The sequence below is a fragment of the Dama dama genome, chromosome 4, assembly GCF_033118175.1.
Source record: "Dama dama isolate Ldn47 chromosome 4, ASM3311817v1, whole genome shotgun sequence".
NCBI classification, from domain to species: Eukaryota; Metazoa; Chordata; class Mammalia; order Artiodactyla; family Cervidae; genus Dama; species Dama dama.
Genome location: NC_083684.1, coordinates 31804069 through 31822527, shown reverse-complemented (window position 1 = coordinate 31822527; position 18459 = coordinate 31804069). Strand labels below are relative to the sequence as shown.

The window sequence follows — 18459 nt, the reverse complement described above, 5'->3', positions numbered from 1 at the left end:
AAAATTACAAGCCAATCTAACTCACAGATGCCAAAAATGCTATATAAAGCATTGGCAAATAGTGTATAAAAAGATAAAATATTAATCCCTGAAATTCGAGTGGCTTGAGAAATTCTGTACATTTTATTAATCACACTAACAATTTCAAGAATAACCATATGATTATCTTGTGTAGTTGTTCAGCCGTGTCTGACTCTTTGTGACCCTATGGACTGTACCCTGCCAGGCTCCTCTCTCCATGTTTCCTGGACAAGAATACTGGAGTGGGTTGCCATTTCCTCTTCCAATGATTATCTTCACTGATACAAAAAAAATTATTTGACAAAATTCAATCCTGTCTAATCAAACACCATAAAGAAATCAAAAGTGAAAACATAGGCCACAACTAGTTGAAGATATTCACAATATGTACAGTGGACCATATTCAGAATGTATCAAGAATTCTCACATAGCAATAAGAACTCAACTGGAAAAAAAGGGCAAAAGACCCAAGCATTAACTCTGGAGGGAATAAACATGTGGGGAAATAACCTTGACCTTATTAATAATTAAGAGAAATGAAAACTAGCAATGAGATATCATTTATCACTGTTGGATTGGCCAAAAATTAAGGCTGACAGTAGCAAGGGTTAGAAAGAGCATGGATCAGCAGGACCCATATATGCTGCTGGTATGAGTTCAAATTGTTACAACCTCCTTGGAAAACAATATAGCCTTATCTCCTAAAGAAAGATATATCCTGACAGATCGGGAAAGGAGTACATCAAGGCTGTATATTGTCATCTTACTTATTTAACTTATATGCAGGGTACATCATGTGAAATGCCGGACTGGATGAAGCACAAGCTGGAATCAAGACTGCTGGGAGAAGTATCAATAACCTCAGATATGCAGATGACACCACCCTTATGGCAGAAAGCGAAGAGGAACCAAAAGCCTCTTGATGAAAGTGAAAGAGGAGAGTGAAAAAGCTGGCTTAAAACTCAACATTCAAAAAACTAAGATCATGGCATCCAGTCCTATCACTTGATGGCCAATAAATGGTTCGGAAACAATGGAAACAGTGAGAGACTATTTTCTTGGACTCCAAAATCACTGCAGATGGTGACTGCAGCCATGAAATTAAAAGATGCTTGCTCCTTGGAAGAAAAACCATGACAAACCTAGGCAGCATATTAAAAAGCAGAGACATTACTTTGCCGACAAAGGTCCGTCTAGTCAAGGCTATGGTTTTCCACAGAGTGGGTGATGGACAGGGAAGCCTGGCGAGGTGTAGTCCATGGGGCCGCAAAGAGTCGGACACGACTGAGCGACTGAACTGAACTGATCGTTTTTCCAGTAGTCATGTATGGATGTGAGAGCTGGATCATAAAGAAAGCTGAAAGCCAAAAAACTGATCTTTTGAACTGTGGTGTTGGAGAAGACTCTTGAGAGTCCCTGGACTGCAAGGAGATCAAACCAGTCAATCCTAAAGGAAATTAGTCCTGAATATTCATTGGAAGGACTGATGCAAAGAACTGACTCATTGGAAAAAACCCTGATGCTGGAAAAGATTGAAGGCAGGAGAAGGGGACAGAGGATGAGATAGTTGGATGGCATCACTGACACGATGGACAGGAGTTTGAGCAAGCTCCGGGAGCTGGTAATGGACAGGGAAGCCTGGCGTGCTACAGTTCATGGGGTTGCAAAGAGTCAGACGCAACTGAACTGAACTGAACTGAGCTGAACAGATCCTCTGACCTAGGAACCCTACTTCTAGTATATACACCCTAGAGAAACGCTTGCCCATGTACTCAATATGTAGTTTGTAGTTAAAGCATGCATAATATGGATGCTTAATATTAAACAAATAGTAAGAGATTAAACATTAAATTATTAAACATATTAAAAATGTTAAACAAAGAGTAAGAGAAAAGATAGAGGGTGGAATACATAGACAGATACAAGATAATAGTGATGTCCTAGCTCTTGCATGGTAGGTCTGACTTAAATATATTTGTGAAATGTTCCTTTTTAATTAACTTAAAATTGAACATTTTCATTAGGGAAATTTACATTGACACAGCTACATGTGGTACAAATATTCACTATCAGCCAGCCTCAAAGATTGATTGGGTACTTTGACTTTCAGGTTTGTGTGTGTGTGTGTCTGTGTGTCTGTGAGCTCTCAGTCACTCAGTCGTGGCTGAGTCTTGGTGACCCCATGAACTGTAGCCCCCCAGGGTCCCCTGTCCATGGGATTTTCCAGGCAAGAGTACTGGAGTGGGCTGCCATTTCCTTCTCCAGGGGATCTTCTTGACCCAAGGATTCAACCCTCGTCTCCTGCATTGGCAGGTGGATTCTTTACCACTAAGCCCACTGGGAAGCTGGCTAGTGGTTAATAAAACCCACTTTATTTTGATAAAAATTGAAAAACTCTTGCATACAAGTTCCTTCTTTAAGGGTTAGGAACATAGGAATATTCTATGTTATGAACCTGATAGTCTACATTAAACCCTTCTAGGAAGATTTAAAACATTCTATGGATAATCTCGTTCATGAAAAACCTGCAAATCCAACATAGATATCTGAAAATAAAGTTTCCACATTATGGCATGACATCATTAAAACATTTTGTCATTTTCAAACAAGCACGATGACCTCTTTGATACATAAGTTTTTTTTCCAGAATGTGGGCATTATAATGCTTTCTTGAATTTAAAACTCTTGCTTTTTTTTTCCTAAGCAGGGAAACAGGTGGTACATAAATAAGGAGTCATGTACGGATGTGAGAGCTGGACCATAAAGAAGGCTGAACACTGAAGAATTGATGCTTTTGAATTGTGGTGCTGGAGAAGACTCTTGAGAGTCCTTTAGACTGCAAGGAGATCAAAGCAGTCAATCCTAAAGGAAATCAACCCTGAATATTCAGTAGAAGGACTGATGCTGAAGCTGAAGCACCTATACTTTGGCCACCAGATGGAAAGAGTTGACTCATTGGGGAAGACCCTTATGCTGGGAAAGAATGAGTGCAAAAGGAGAAGGGGACCACAGAGTTTGAGAATGGTTAGATAGCATCACGGACTCAATGAACAGGAATTTCAGCAAACTCCTGGAAATGGTGGAGGACAGAGGAGCCTGGCTTGCTGCAGTCGATGGGTCACAAAGAGTCGGACATGACTTAGCAACTGAACAACAACAAGACGAAGAAGTGCTTGATTTTTTAATTCTGTTAATTCCACAAGAGATTTTTGAAGTATAGTAAAGCTCTTATTGGCATGTTTAAAAAACATTTTTAACAAAGCGTCAATGGGACATGAAGAAATATTTTCCAGAGGGAAAAGCAACCAAGTGGACTAGTAATCCAACCATCACTATCTCCCAGGATGAAACTTGCAGTTTCCCAGAAGAAAATTTCAGCCCAGGTTTTGAGCTTGATGGGCTGACCCCTGAGCATGCGAGAACAGCCATCACTGAAAAAACTCTCTGTAGTTTTGGAGTCCATGTTTAATCTGAATACACTGAACTGAATATCTGATGGAAACTCTAGAACACACTGTGATTTCGGATGTCCTTTAGTTGAGAGGTAAGATTTTCTAACTTAATGAAAATAAAGAAAACAAGTAAAAAATGACAGGTTGAAAAATTGAATGTTTCATGCTGTCACTGTCCTGAACATGAAGCCCTTGGTATAAGATTGCAAATGAATTTCCTCTCAAAAATATAAAATAAAAATTTTATTATTAACCTTATGGAATCAAGTAATTATTTTAAATGTTGTGATGAATTTTTTTAAAATGTATCTAAAGTTGACAGTCTGTATTAAGTGGCCCAGAGAGGATGGAAATTTGAGGCCCACTGTCTATAAGGTTGGGCTTCCCTGGAGGCTCAGTGGTAAAGAATCCACCTGCCAATGCAGGAGACGTAGGTTTGATCCCTGAGTCAGGAAGGTCCCCTGGAGAAGGAAATGGCAACCTGCTCCAGTATTCTTGCCTGAGAAATCCCATGGACAGAGGAGCCTGGCAGGCTACAGTCCGTGGGGTTGCAAAAGAGTAGGGCACGACTTAGGGCATGCATGTACACATGTCTCTGAGGCCTGCTGGACACCTGTAGGTTTCTAAGTCTTTCTTACTGTGGGTTATGCTAGCTCCCTCCTGTGAGGAGACAGAGTGTTTCTGGCAGCTTGCACATGGCTTCTTTTCTGCAGAAATTTAAGAAGGAATCTGGAGAGAGTCAACATCTTGGGTACTAACGTCAGCATCCCCATTCAAGAGCAGCCTCCGACTTTGCCCCAATCACTGATTCTACTTCCATCCCCTATCAAGCATGTGGTCCAGGCTGAGAAATGCCGACTTGGAGCTGGTTGACCACCCTGGAGTTGAAAGGTTGGAATCCTGCCCCTGTTTCCCAGGTGTTCGGCTCTAGGAAGTGACTTTCCCACCCTGAGGCATGGTGTTTCCACCTGGAAAGCTTGGGTAATTCCCTCATCCTGGCAAGGGTGATTGTGAGTCCTGAATGAGAAATTGTGAAAACTCTTTGAGACCTGCAATATGCAGAGCATATTGAAGGATCAGCAACTCCGGTTTCTCCCACTGCCAAAAATCTTTCCCATTCCATTCTCCCTCCTTGGGGTTGGAGGTGATGCAGGCTGGCGAGGCACACAGCATGGATGTTAAGGAAACCAAGAAGGGAAGGAGGCCTTGGTTTCTCTCTCGTCAGGCTTTGCTTTCTATCCAGCCATCCTTTACCTATCAGTCATTCATCTGTCCAGTCAATGCCAGCAGCCCTCTGGGTCTGGGGAATTACATCTGACCACAACGTTGTCAACACTTTTCTGAAGTCCTGGCCCTTGTGCTGAAGCCTGGGCTGCTTGTAGCTGCTGGATGCAGATCCACCTAGCAATTGTGGTCTGGCAAGGCACTTCTGGTAGCTCCACGTGGACCCACAAGCTGGGGGGCTAAAGAAAACTGGGCTGAGCCTCCAGGAAACCACACTGGGAGTATAAGAATGCTGTCGGGGTTGGAAAAACCAAACCCTTCCAAGTCGTGGGCTTCCTCCCTCCAGTCGGACAGACTCATGTAGACACAGGGCGGGTGCCGAGCAGGCAGACAGACCACGGCCGTGACTGGACAGGGTGCTGTGACCTGGCGAAAGGGAAGTTGTCTCAGCCAGACTTGGGGAGAGGCAGGCTTCCAGAATAGCCCTGCCAAGTTTATGAAACAGGCCAGCTTTTCATCCCCGCTCCTCCCGTGTCCCCATGTCCAGACGTTTGCTTTGTGGCTCCATGGTAACCATGATGCCACAATGGAATATTCTTCCCAAGGTGCTAGAAGGAATCCCTAGGTTGAGCTCTGTGGTATAAGGTCAGAGTGAGTTCACTTCTCCTTTTGCAGGAGCAGTTCACGGAAGAACTCTGAGAACCATCCTGACGGCAAGAAACGTCTGGCATCATGAGCGGAACATGGTGACTGAGAACAGCCCGCGCGGGTTCCCAGGGCCCTTGTGCATTGTCTGAGGCGAGGGTAGGCCTGGTGATGCAGAGGATGGAGGAGCACGCCTGGGCTTTGAACTCCAGCTCCATGACCGGGCAGCCTTGGCTGACCTTGGGTGGGATTCTTATGGTCTCTGAGTATCAGTTTCTGAATCTGTAAAATGGGGATGAGGGCTTCAATCCCTGGGTCGGGAAGATCCCCCGGAGAAAGAAATGGCAACCCATTGAAGTATTCTTGCCTGGAAAAAATCCCACAGACAGAGGAAACTGGCGGGCCACAGTCCATGGGATTGCAAAGAGTCAGACACAACTCAGCGACTTTACACACACACACATACACACACACACACAATGGGGATGATGACGGTGTCCACTTCACAGGGTTACTGTGTGAATGAACTGAGCAAAATGCTGGGGCGGTTACCGTGTAAAAATCTGAGCTGTCATCAGTGAAAAGAAACCCAGCATTACTTAAGCCAGCAGAGTTTAGTGTGTTCAGTTGCTCAGTTGTGTCCGACTCTTTGAGGCCCCATGGTCTGTAACCCACCAGGCTCCTCTGTCCATGGAATTCTCCAGGCAGGAATACTGGAGTGGGTAGCCTTTCCCTTCTTCAGGGGATCTTCCCAACCCAGGGATCGAACTCAGGTCTCCTGCGTTGCAGGCGGATTCTTTACCATCTGAGCCACCAGGGAAACCCATAAGAGGGGCAAAACCAGGGTGGGCTTTTACAGATCCCCCGCATTGTGCTTTTCAGCGGCATCCTATGGCTACAGAGTTAAGGCAAGAGTTGAATTCCACGAGTCAAAAAATAACCTTTCTCTGAGACCTGACGCTGTGGGGAAACCCAGGGACCCTGGCGGGGTTGTGCAGAAGACCAACCAGCGTGGCTACCTCCTCTCCTTGGGCCGTCTTACGAGTCACTGGCTGAACATCAGGGCTGGGCAGCTGGTCCTGGCCTCCTTACTGCTCAGAACCAAAGAACAGGGACCTAACAGGTCTGATTCCCGTGTCGTGGAAGTTTTGTGGGTGGAAAGGCAAGGGACAGGGATTCTGATACGGGGGTGGGGGTGAGGGATGTCACCAGCTCGGGGAGGAGAGGAGAAGGCCAGGTGCCCGGCACTTCTGTGTTCACAGCTGCCCATGGTGTCTGCTGCGGCCGTCTCTGGGGATGGCAGCGATGAGAGGGGCACTCCTGCTGCTGCTCTGCGTCTCCCACACGTCTGCCAGTGAGTGAGCTTCCTTCTTTGCTCTCCCGTCACGACTTCAGCTGACCGTGTGACGTGGCAGGGGGAATCATCCCAGAAAAGGAAACTGTCCTTTTAATGTCCAGAGATGGACTCGGGGGCGGGTGACTCACGACGCCTTGCTCCGGGCAGCATGAGTTGGTGGAGGGAACCAGGGGAAGAAGTGGAACGTCGGGGGTGGATGTAGGACACTGGGCTTGAGCAGTCTGGTGTCAGGACTAGTCCTCGGAGAGAGTCTGGTTAGGAAAATAAAGCTTAGGCTACAGAGAGGGCCCCCCTGGGGCGAGGGGGGCAGGGGGGGTTGGCATGAGCCCCTGCCATGCTCTCCACTCCCAGCCCCCGCCCCTGCTCTCCCCAGGACATATCCTCCAGGCTCCATCCTTCCTGAGCTGGAGTGCAGGGGTGAGGAAGCGGAGGGCAAGATGTGTCTTATGCATTTGGGAACCAGGCCTTCCAAGTATTTCTATTTCAGCTTCGGATGAAGGCCTTTATCCTTAAACTTTTAACATTACCTCTGAACTGATCCCCAGCTGCAGGGCTGGGCCCAGGGGCAGGGAGAGGTGCCTTAGAGGCTGCCTGGCCTCAGTCGGCAGAAGTGGCAGCTGCAGTCACCTCCCCGATCCCCAGGTTATAGATTCCAGCCTGGAACGGGGCAGATGGTGGGGCACCTGATGAAAGCAGCCTCTGTGCCAGCTCCTGCCACCCCAACTGGCTCCCTCCTGTCTTCCTGGAGTTAAACAGGAGACACAAGAGAGCTCCCCACACATGCGCACACACACCAAGGGGACCAACCCACCTTCCTGGCCTCCTCCACCTCCTTGCAGGCCAAGGAGACAAAACACAGGAAAGGCCTCTCCTCCCCTCTTAAAAAGCCTCAGGCAAGTGACCGGGGGCCAACATTTCATCTCTGGGACAGATTTCCTCATTATATCCTGGCCTTTCAAGGATTTTGAAAGGTCATGAATGAATGAATCAGCCAACGAGAACTTTGAAAAGGTAAAAGTCATCACACACTTATAGATTCTTGCTGCATGAGGAAGGGTTGGTTAGTGCCTTGTTCACCACAGATGGCCAATATCCTGTGGAAAAAAACAAACAAATCAGAATTCCCATCTCTGGTGACCCTGAAGCACTTGACGGCCTTGCAGCCATCATCCTGCTAACAACCAGCTCTGTCACTGTTCCAGCAAAGTCTCCAAGTGTCAATTCACAGAGATGTGAATCTGATCACATGGTACCCTGGCACGGAGTGGTCCTTTGATGACTGCACTGAATATTCAGTCAACTCCAGCATCACGGTTTGGAAACGCTCTGCCACTGGTGCTCACCTCAGAGGTCACCTCCTGGGGGAAGCCCTCCCAGACTTCATGTTCTGGGCAAAACCCATGTCCCCTCTTCTGGGTACTCTGGGGACATTCTCTTGTGTCACAGGTCTCTCTGTACACTGTCACTCTTCAGCGTGTCTGTCTCCCCCATGCACTGGGACCTCCCCTGGGGTGGGGACAGGACCCTGAAATGTGTCCCGTTAGCCCAGCCCCTAACTCGGCAGGGCTGTGTGTGTAGTTAGATGAATGGATGAAAAAGAAGCCACCGATGACCTGACCTTGTCAGCCGGGGCTACCCACCACGTGACACACAGCACCCAGGAACACACACGCTGGGTACTCAGGCAGTGGCTGCCAGAGCAGCGGGGGTGGGTAATGCCATCATCCACTGGGCTCAGCATTATCAGTCATGGGGACACACCTCTCCTCCTGTGAGAGGTGTGCATTACCCCACCTCTCATAAAAGGAAACCGAAGCCCAGAAAGGTGAGTGGCTCTCCCCAAGTCCCAACGCATAAGGGGCCAACTGGACTTGGGACCCGGTGTCCAGATAATAGTTTTAATCTGGCAGACCCAGAAAGGGTCTTGAGGACTCCCGAAGGTCCCGGACTACACTTTAAGAACTGCTGATATATATGAAAGATTTCAGATAAACAGCTTAGTATAAGCTAAGTGGGACTTCCCTGGTCTCCTTCATTGGCAGGGAATTCTTTTTCACTGAGCCACCTGGAAGCCCCTAGCGGTAAAGAATCCGCCTGCTAATGCAGGAGATGTGGGTTCAATCCGTGGGTCAGGAAGATCCTTTGGAGAAGGACATGGCAACCCATTCTAGTATTCTTGCCTGGAAAAATCCCCTGGATAGAGGAGCCTGGCAGGCTACAGTCCATGCGGTCACAAAGAGTTGGACCCGACTTAGTGACTAAACAAACAACAAATCTGCTAAGAGTTAAGCGTGCAATAGACGAGAGTGATCATCGCTAGCCTAACATTTTCAGATTCAAAGATGTCACCAAGGGTCTTTGATGGGGAAGAAGACCTCCTAGGAAAATAAACAAGGGTGGTTTGGTTATGGAGAGCCAGAAGAAGTGGGGGAAACGGCAGGAGAGCGAGCGGGTCCTGAGGTCTGATGTGGCGGTGGTGGTTGCGGCCACAGGCCTCCAGCTGCTTGCCCGGCAGTCAGGCGCCTGCACACCCCCTCCAGGTTGCGGCATCCAGAAAAGCAACATTGCGGTCACTTCCGAGGAGGGTTTGGTGGAAGAGAAGGAGTTCCCGTGGGTGGTGTCGCTGCAGGATTCTCAGTACACCCACCTGACTTTCGGCACCATCCTCAGTGACTTCTGGATCCTCAGCATCGCGTCCACCTTTCAGAACAGGCCAGTACCCCCGCTTTGGAGCCGACACAGCCCACTGAGGCGGGTGGGCTCCGGGGGACTCTGCTTCCTGCTCGGCTTGGGGAAGCCTGGAAGGTGGATTCGTGGTGTCAGGGCAACACGGCTTTTTTTTTTTTTTTTTTTTTACCAGCTCAGGGCTTGCCGTGAGCTTGAGGGTCCTAAAATCACCAGCTGCCAAGGTCGGCACAGTCTGTGTCTTCTCTGCAGTAAAGACTAAGAGCTGCACCACTGTGGAGTGAAAGGATGCGCTCGCCATCCTCTGTAGGAAGGATATTGGCTCCCATTTTATGTACTACAATCACAAAGGCACGGACTCTTGACACTTAGAGGTCCTTACTGTTTATCTTGTTAAGGGAACTGATAAGACTCCTAACAAGGAGTCTTGTTAAGGGAATTGAGAACAGCATGTATACTATCTATGGTGAAACAGATCACCAGCCCAGGTGGGATGCATGAGACAAGTGCTCCGGCCTGGTGCACTGGGAAGACCCAGAGGAATCGGGTGGAGAGGGAGGTGGGAGGGGGGATCGGGATGGGGAATACGTGTAAATCCATGGCTGATTCATATCAATGTATGACAAAACCCACTGAAATGTTGTGAAGTAATAAGCCTCCAACTAATAAAATAAATAAATAAATAAAACACTTAAACCTCAGACCTTAACCATGAGACTGCCACAAATATACGCACATAGAGAAAAGGGTTGAAGGAAATACACGAACACTTGAAGAGAGCCCATTTCTGGATGCTCAGAGCACCCATGATTCCTGTTTTCTTCTTTGAACTTCTCTGTATTCTCCAAATGGTTTACAGTAAAGGGACATTCTTTTAAACCAGATTTAAGAAAAAAAAACACCATATGTGCTACATATATTGCCCACCAGCCCGCCAGAGAGGTTGTTTTCTTCTTAGCGATTTCATTTCTGCTATTTTCTATCTGATCTGCTGGTTTGGTTGATTTCCTTTTTGACTCCGGGTTTTATTAAAGACCATTTAAAAATATCCAGGCGATAGGATGCTTTGTTTCCTAGCATGATTTAATTTTGAGTTAGACGGCAAGGTGATCTATTAAGGAATTCGTTCATGTTGTCTACATGGTCCGTGTGACTATTTTCATAGGTAAATTAAAAAGTTCACCTCTGTCCTTGGAATATAATTTAATATATAAAATTGGAGCATGGAGTCTACTTGATCTTTCCTGGGCTGACCAAGGCAAATTACAAACTCCTGGCTTTTCTTTCATTTCCTGGAATTTAATTCATGAACATTGTGTCACTTGTTGCAATGAATTCTTCATTGTAGATCAAATTCCTTATCACCATGAGAAGCCTTTCTTTGTCTTGTTGCATGCTTTTCTGCTCTGATATTCAGAATAAAACTCCTGCTTTTTGTTTTTAGATTATGTCTTCTGTTTTTCTTGCTTCCAGTTTTCCTTTTCATTATATGGCTTTGTTTCATAGGTCTCTTCTAACAGATATGGGAAGCTTGAATTTGTTTTCTTACAAATGTGTTCATCTTAGAGTTATAATTTCATGGAAAATACCCAAGTCTTCTGTTTCTCTCTGGATCATCCTCTCAAGACTCTCCCATGGCTGATGCCAGAATTCCTATCGTTTCACTCTTTCCTTCTCTCCTCATGACCACTCAGTGTTAATAGGTTACTTATGTACTTTAATGTCTGCACACTCTTGTTATTTCATATATTAGCTGTAAATAAATAACAGTTTAGACTCCCATGAAAGATGAGAAAATTGGTGTATGCAACCTACCTCTGCTTTCTTTTCAGTTTTTGTTACACCATTTGATTATTGCCAGGGTTTACATTATTACTCCAATCTATGGCTTTAAAAGTTTTTCTTTCATTTTAACTTTAGACCCACAAATAAATAAGCATAGAAGAAAGATAATCAGCCATAACATACCAGATTATCTTTAGGTGGTAGGCTATATGCTTGTAAGATAGAAGAATCTTTAAAGGATGATGACACAAGTGTAGGGGTTCAGAAAAGATTTCCTGACAAAGTACTATAAAATCTAAAAATGACAAAGTCTTACTATAGCATAGGGAACTATATTCAATATCTTGTGATAAGTCATAATGGAAAAGAATGTGAAAAATAAAATATATTATTGTAATATAGTGTATATAATATATGGAATACATTTATATGTATGAAATATATTTCATATACAATATATGAATGTTTCATGTATTTCATATATAATATATATGAACTGAATATATAAACTGAATCACTTTTCTGTATACCAGAAACTAATACAACATTGTAAATCAACTACACTTCAATAAAATGAAAAAAAAAAAAAATTTCCTGGGGACAGGGTTCAAAAAGGTGAGTAAAAAGTAGCCCCAGGAAGATGAGTTGGATAGAGCAGAAAAATCAATACACACGAAAACAGGGACGTGTGAAGCTTCCTCGGTGCCTCGGCTTCTCGAGACCTCCCTCTTCTCTCTCTCCAGGAAGGATGCTGTGGCTATAATTGGTATAGCTAAGATGGATGCAAAACTGATCGCTCATGAAGAGTATCCTATCAACACCATCATCATCCATGAGGACTTCGACAATAAGACGATGAGAAATAACATAGCCCTCCTGAAGACAGACACGGCGATGCAGTTCAACAGCCTGGTCCAGCCCATCTGCTTCCTCGGCCGAAAGCTGAACAGGCCGCCACTCCTGCTGAATTGCTGGGTGGCAGGATGGAACCCCACATCTGCAGTTAATGGCTTCCTTCTCCTAGAGGAGGCTGTGTGTGTGCCAGTGGTGGGGGTGACCAGGGTGAACCATTCCAGGGCTTAGCTCAATAATTCAGGTGGCCTGAGGTTCTGGAGTTGGGCTGGAACCCCCACTGAACCGGTCAGGATTCCCAGCACTTGCCCTCTTTGAGGTCACTTTTACATTTGGTCCTTTTTCTTTTAACCTTACACCAAAATTGGACATACATGGGTAGCGAATGCCTGAAATGACTGCAAGGTTACTGAGGGGCGAGGGGACATCATTCCCTGAACCAGAGCTTTCAGTCCTCTTCTCTGACCCATCCTTATTTTCTCTGATTCTTGGGAAGCAAACAAGAAAAAGAAAAGAAAGGGTAAACATTCTCTGCCTGCTTTCACATTCAGCTTCTTGGCTTTCACAAAGGTAGTCTTCAGTAAAAAAGCCAGACACAAGTTGTGATTTCTATGAGGAAAAGGGGGTTTATTAAACATTTCTTACTGACTCCCATCTGATATATGAGTTGTAGTTGAGTTGACTTGGGGGAATGTCTTCCTGTTAATAATTCTTGGGCTCTCTGTTGCATGGTCCAGACAGGAAATCACATGACAATGAGTATCCTGAGGAAAATCTCCGTGAAAGACATTGACTCGTGTCCCTTAGACAGAGTGCAGAAAACAGGATGTGGCAACCACCTAGAGATGGAGACCAACGCTGTCTGCTTGGTAAGAACACGGTGGAACAGAAGCTGAGAGTAAGCAGAGGTTACTTCACGGGGGGCTTGGGGACTCCCCCTGGCTGGATGGTGAGCTGCGTGTGGTCAGGGACTGTCACTTGGGACTCATAGATATCTCTAGGATGAGCAGCACTTGGCAAATAAGCTCAATAACTCAATAATAATAATAAAAAATAAAATAATAATAATAAAAAGCTCAATAACCATCTGCTGAATGGACTAACCAGTCACCGTTGTCAGTGTGACATAACTAAGCATGGCTAAGTAACATGTTTTTTCATGAGCTAAAAGTCTGAAAGAATGAGTCCCAGCCCCACATGGGGATATCTGTTGAGTGTGCTTACAGCACAGACTCACTATAATTGGCTTCTTTGGAACCTAGACTGATGCTATTGCTCATCAGTTACTGGGTTTCTTTTTTCCGATAAGAAACCCTGCCCTCTACCTGGATGTGGGCTGTCCTACTGCCTCAGGAAGATACACAGAATTCACAAACACCTGTCCATGGCCCTTGTATTTATACCTGGAAAAAGCGTGGCTTACCAGGGCCACACAGTTAATAAACATTAAAGACGAGAACCCAGGTCTGCCAGACTTCCAAAGTTTCCCTCCTCTACTCCATCAACCACTTTTCTCAGAATAGTCTTCAGGATTCCCCAGTGGGAAAATTTTTTCAGAGGGCTAAGGGAAAGTTTTTTTAAGAGAAAGGGAAAAAATACTTAGATGTGGACAATTCTTTCTCAAAGTCATTTCACTGCAAAAGCATGAAGGATTGCCTTTCATCAGACAATAAGTTTGCTCTCCCAGAGCCGGTTTAACATTTACTGAGTGTTCTACATTGTACTGCAATGTAGTCCATGGGGTCACAAAGAGTTGGACCCGACTGAGCGACTGAACCGACATTGTACTGAGCTCTGTCAGATGCGGGATTGTAGCAACTTCTTAGAGAATGTGTTAAAATACAGAAGAAGATGTAGCTACTTAGCAAAATCCTGTCATCAGCCACTACGTCAATCTAGAGCACGCTTCATCAGATCCAGATACTATCAGCTGTAGAGCACACCATTATTTTATGTAATATTGAGAAGGAAAAAATGCTGGAAGAAAAGTGCATGGAAATTCTGGAATCAACTGATTAAAAGACACATCCCATTTCAAAGATAGAAAGTTTTAAGAGAATCTTAGATGCATAGGAATATGGTAAACTCCTTGCAGGCTTCCCCAGTGGTTCAGGGGTAAAGAATCTGCTGTAATGCAGGAAACTCCAGTTTGATCCCTGGGTTGAGAAGACCCCCTAGAGGAGGACATGGCAACCCACTCCAGTATTCTTGCCTGGAGAATCCCCAAGGGCAGAGAAACCTGGCGGGCTACAGTCCATGGGGTCGCAAAGAGTCAGACACAACTGAAACGACTTGGCACACAGCACACACAAACTGCTTACAGTCTAAATGATCACTTCTTTAAACCACCCACAAAATTCAGATGGGTTTTTAACTGCAGCACACCTGTAGACAGTCCTTTGCTTTTTAAGAGAATTATGCTTTCAAACTGTCTCAGACCATTAAAAGAAACAGTGCCTTGTCTAGCTAGAGTCCCAGGAATTGTGTTCTAGTGTCCAGGAGTCCTCAAAGCCACACTTCTCACATGTAGAATAATTCACCTGGGTTCAGTGTATGCTCTGGGTTTCCCAGATAGCTCAGTTGGTAAAGAATCCACCTGCAATGCAGGAGACCCTGCTTCGATTCCTGGGTCGGGAAGATCTGCTGGAGAAGGGAAAAGCTACCCACTCCAGTTATTCTGGCCTGGAGAACTCCATGGACTGTACAGTCCATGGGGTCTCAAAGAGTCGGACACGACTGAGCGACTTTCACTTTCACGTGTCTGCTCTAATGAGTCCCCAGAGACCCAACAGAAGCCGAATCACTCTGAATTCACTCCTCCTTCTTCCCAAACTGTTAAGGCTTTTGCTGAATGTTGAGGTTGAGGATTGCCCAATGAAAGGGTCGCTCCCCCGGGAGATGAACTGAGACTGCTCCAGAGGAGCAGCTGGTACTTTTTGCCTCCATTGCTTGTGCTGTAGAGGTCTCAGCCTTACAGGTTATGGAGAAGAGAAAAAGCAGCGTATTCTACATCTGAGTGGAACAGCAGCTTGCAAAACCACCCGAGAGCCAGGGATGGCAACCACACAATCATTTGTCAAACCATTTATCCTGAACTGCATTCCTTTTCTCCCTCAAGCTGTAAAAACACAGTTAAAACAAACTGGGAGTGGGTCTGGTGAACACAGTGGAGATTACTCCATGCATGGCCAGAAACCCTCTGTGCCCCAGGCAGACACAACAGGGTGCAGAAGAAAGAGCCTGTTCACCAGTCCCAGGAGGACTGGCCAGGGCTCTGGGATGAAGTTTCTACCTTCTGCTGTTTGGCAGAAAGGGATGAAAACAGTAGAGTGTGAAAAGCTGAAAAATTAAGAGTTCCATACTCAAGCATCCCCTTCCATCTGATGAGAGGCACAGAACGAAATCCAGAATGTTATCCTCATGTGTGTGTGTGGCCGTGAGACAACCAGGGAATTACGGCAGCCTTGCCGAGCACGCCTCCCCTGGCCCTGCTTGCGGAGTGGCTCTTGTCTTCTCCTGTTCATTTCTGTTCTGGCACGGCTTCCTCAGAAAAAGGAGGGTTCAGTGAAAGAGGCTGCAAGTGCATAGACACCCAAGAAGGCTCGGGCACCGAGGCCTGGCAACCGGCAGGGACTGATGTGACCACTTTTGCGCCTCTCTGATTCTCATGGTTGAATCTGTTCAGACTGTTTGCTATTGTCAACTGTTAGCCCCCTCCCCCATGCCTCAGTCCAGACAGTGAGAGTGAAGTGTAATCGCCCAGCCTTTGATGATAAACCCACCCCCACATGGACCAAGAGGACCATGGGCCAGGGCTGGGGAGCAGGTATTCCTTTAAGACGAGGCCTGGGGGATGGGGGCGGGAGAGGACAGTTAAGATAAATTATTCCTAGTTGCTGCCTTATTTCTTCTTCCAGATTTCTCAGTTTTTCATGTAAAAACGATGGCCTTTTCTCAACACCAGGGCAATAGCAGCTAATTGTTTACTGAGTGTATCCTGTAGGTCAGGCACTGTGCTAGGACCTCGGCCGGTGTCACAGAGGTGAACTGAGTCCCAGTTTAGCTCAGAGAATTAGGTAACCCGCCAGGTACATGTCCAGCCAGTTGTGTCAGGCTCCTGCCCACTCACCTGAAGGGAGATCAAGTCTGTATGGCAGAGCTCCAGAGGCCCGGAGGACAGCTCTCTAGTCTTGGACGGGGATTGCGGGGGCAGGGTGCCTGGCTGACAGCTGCCAGGCTGATTCATCTGTGAGTCCAGCCTGGTGGCATATGCTCCCCCAGGAGCCCGACTCTGACCCTAGCTGGACTGTGGGTGGGTGTGAGCAGCTTAAATCGAAACAAAACAGAGAAGAGAAGGGAAAAACCGGCCCATTCCAGGCCAGAAAGGAACAAAATAACATTTGAGAAGTGAGAAACCAGAAGAGAGGTAGGGTTTATTCAAAGGCCTGGAAAGGGGCAAGAAAATGAAATGGGAACCAGGAAGCTACAGGCAAACTGCAGGAGCCTTCAAATAATTTGTATGATAAAAGAAAAGGGCATCTTGTTGGAATTTGTGGGGACAGTGGCCTAGATTAGAAACAGTATCTTATAATTTACCTCATTTCTAGTGAGAACCAGCGAGAACAGGCCAGAATAGTGTAAAACTTTTCTAGAACAGAGAGTAAATAGCACTAGGACATATTTTTTAAAAAGAGAGAGCGCGTTTTTTTCCTAAGACCTGAAGCCTTCTGTCCTTTATCACAGGGGGACCCGGGAAACCCAATGATGTGCCAGCTGAAGGAAATGAGTCTGTGGGTGCTGAGAGGAATCCTGTCCCAAGGAGGGGAGAAATGCCCGGGCCTGTTTCTGTACATCAGGGTGGAAGACTACAGCGACTGGATCACGTCCAAAACCAGGAGGACCAGCTCCCCCCTGTCTTCCTTCCATCACTGGGAGAACCCCAGTCCTTTACCCAGCTACTCATCACGGGATCTCATCACACACAGAAAACAGGCTGGGCTGAGCCAGCTTGCGTGGCCCCGACTATCCTTGCAAGGACAAGAAAGGTCCACAGTGCATTCCACGCGTTCACTGCCAGACAATGGCACTCAAATGAGTCTAGACTTCCGGGGAAAGGGGCGGAGGGAGCCAGGCGGGTCTGAGATGGCCATCCAGCCCACGTACTATGACTACTACGGTGGGGAGTCCATGGCGCCTGCGCCCCCTTCAGGCCAGACCAGGTTACATCAGCCCCAAGAAATTACCTTATTTTTCCTTTGCGCTCGTTTTCTTTGGTAATGGGATCTTCGTCTAGGAGCTAGCCCTCCAAACCGAGGAGGAAGCTCAGAACGCTGAGTGCCAGGCATTCACCATGCTGTGTTTCGGTGTCTCTTTCTCAGAGTCGCGCAGCTGGGCTGCCGCGGATAGGCCCGTGGCTCAGACTTGGGCCGGCTCCCTCTCCTCTAGCCCCACTCCCGCGAGCAGGAAGGTCGCTTTCGTGTGTGCTTGTGAACTAAACGTGGGCTAACAAGTGTCAAACCATTAGAGTGCCCTGTGTTTCTTTCAGTGTTCCCGGGTTCCCGGGGCCAGGCTGTGAAAACACTTCCCCAGGGGGCTGAGGTGGCCTGGGAGGTGACCGGCATCCTGGCTGGAGAGTTGGGGACCCTAGCCAGCACAGAGAACTGTGAGCAAACTCCATGACTTAGACAGGAGCTGATGACTTTAATGGATCACTTTTTGGTTGGCAGCCGTAGCTTCCTTCTGGCTATTTCCCAGGGCCGGAAGTTGCCTGCAACTGCTCATTGGTGGTTTTCATCTTATTCCAAGCTTTGCGGTAGCCTTTCAAGGACATCTACAAAAGGAGAAAGGGGGTGGGGGGAGATAGTCATTTGAGACAAACGGATTGTGCTAATCGCACCCGCATCCAGCCCTGTGATGGCGCGGATGACCTTGTGTTAGGCGCAGTGTCTGCGTGCAGGCGGTGGCCCCCGGCCACCTTGGGGCATCGGAAGATTCTCCTAAAGAGCTTGTTTCTGTTCTGTGAAATGAGAAGTTGCAGGCTCCTGGTGTGATTCTCTGCTACTTCTTGGCCCCAAATATGATGGGCCCATGTTTGGACCCTAGTTTATTATCCTGCTGCCAAGTGACCACGGGAAAGGCAGAAGAAAGCACCCTGGAAAATGGACCTGGGGTTTACATGCCAGAACGCTAAGCTTCCCAAGTGACCTGACTGGGTTTTTGCGCTGCTCTAAGGCTGTCTCTAGTGTCCTGTGTGTGCAACCTGGCCTTGGCAGTCTCAGTGCTTCCCTTTTATCTTTTTTTAGACCGCAGCGTTTCATTTGCACTTTTCCTTTTTCTTCTCCACAGCTCACAATGGGCAAGGGGGCTTCCGGGCACACTGTACCGTATGAAAAGGCTGCGGACTTAGCGGAAAGACCCATGTCAACTGTGTAAATGCAT

At 46.8% G+C, this 18459-nt stretch overlaps 2 protein-coding genes across 2 annotated transcripts in view; one reads left to right on the top strand and one right to left on the bottom strand.

The window, feature by feature from the left end:
- The first annotated feature begins 6638 nt into the window (after positions 1–6638).
- PRSS54 (serine protease 54) lies at positions 6639–18427 on the top strand. Its single transcript, XM_061134689.1, has 6 exons — positions 6639–6696; positions 9240–9411; positions 11913–12171; positions 12759–12890; positions 16765–17066; positions 18367–18427. Exons 1-6 carry the CDS (start codon positions 6639–6641, stop codon positions 18425–18427), a joined length of 984 nt encoding a protein of 327 aa, XP_060990672.1.
- CCDC113 (coiled-coil domain containing 113) overlaps positions 17512–18459 on the bottom strand; it is a 30862-nt gene continuing 29914 nt past the window's right edge. Inside the window, exon 9 of the mRNA XM_061134679.1 lies at positions 17512–17851. Coding sequence (XP_060990662.1) covers positions 17765–17851 — 87 coding nt within the window. The 3' untranslated portion in view covers positions 17512–17764. The remainder of the gene's footprint in view (positions 17852–18459) is intronic.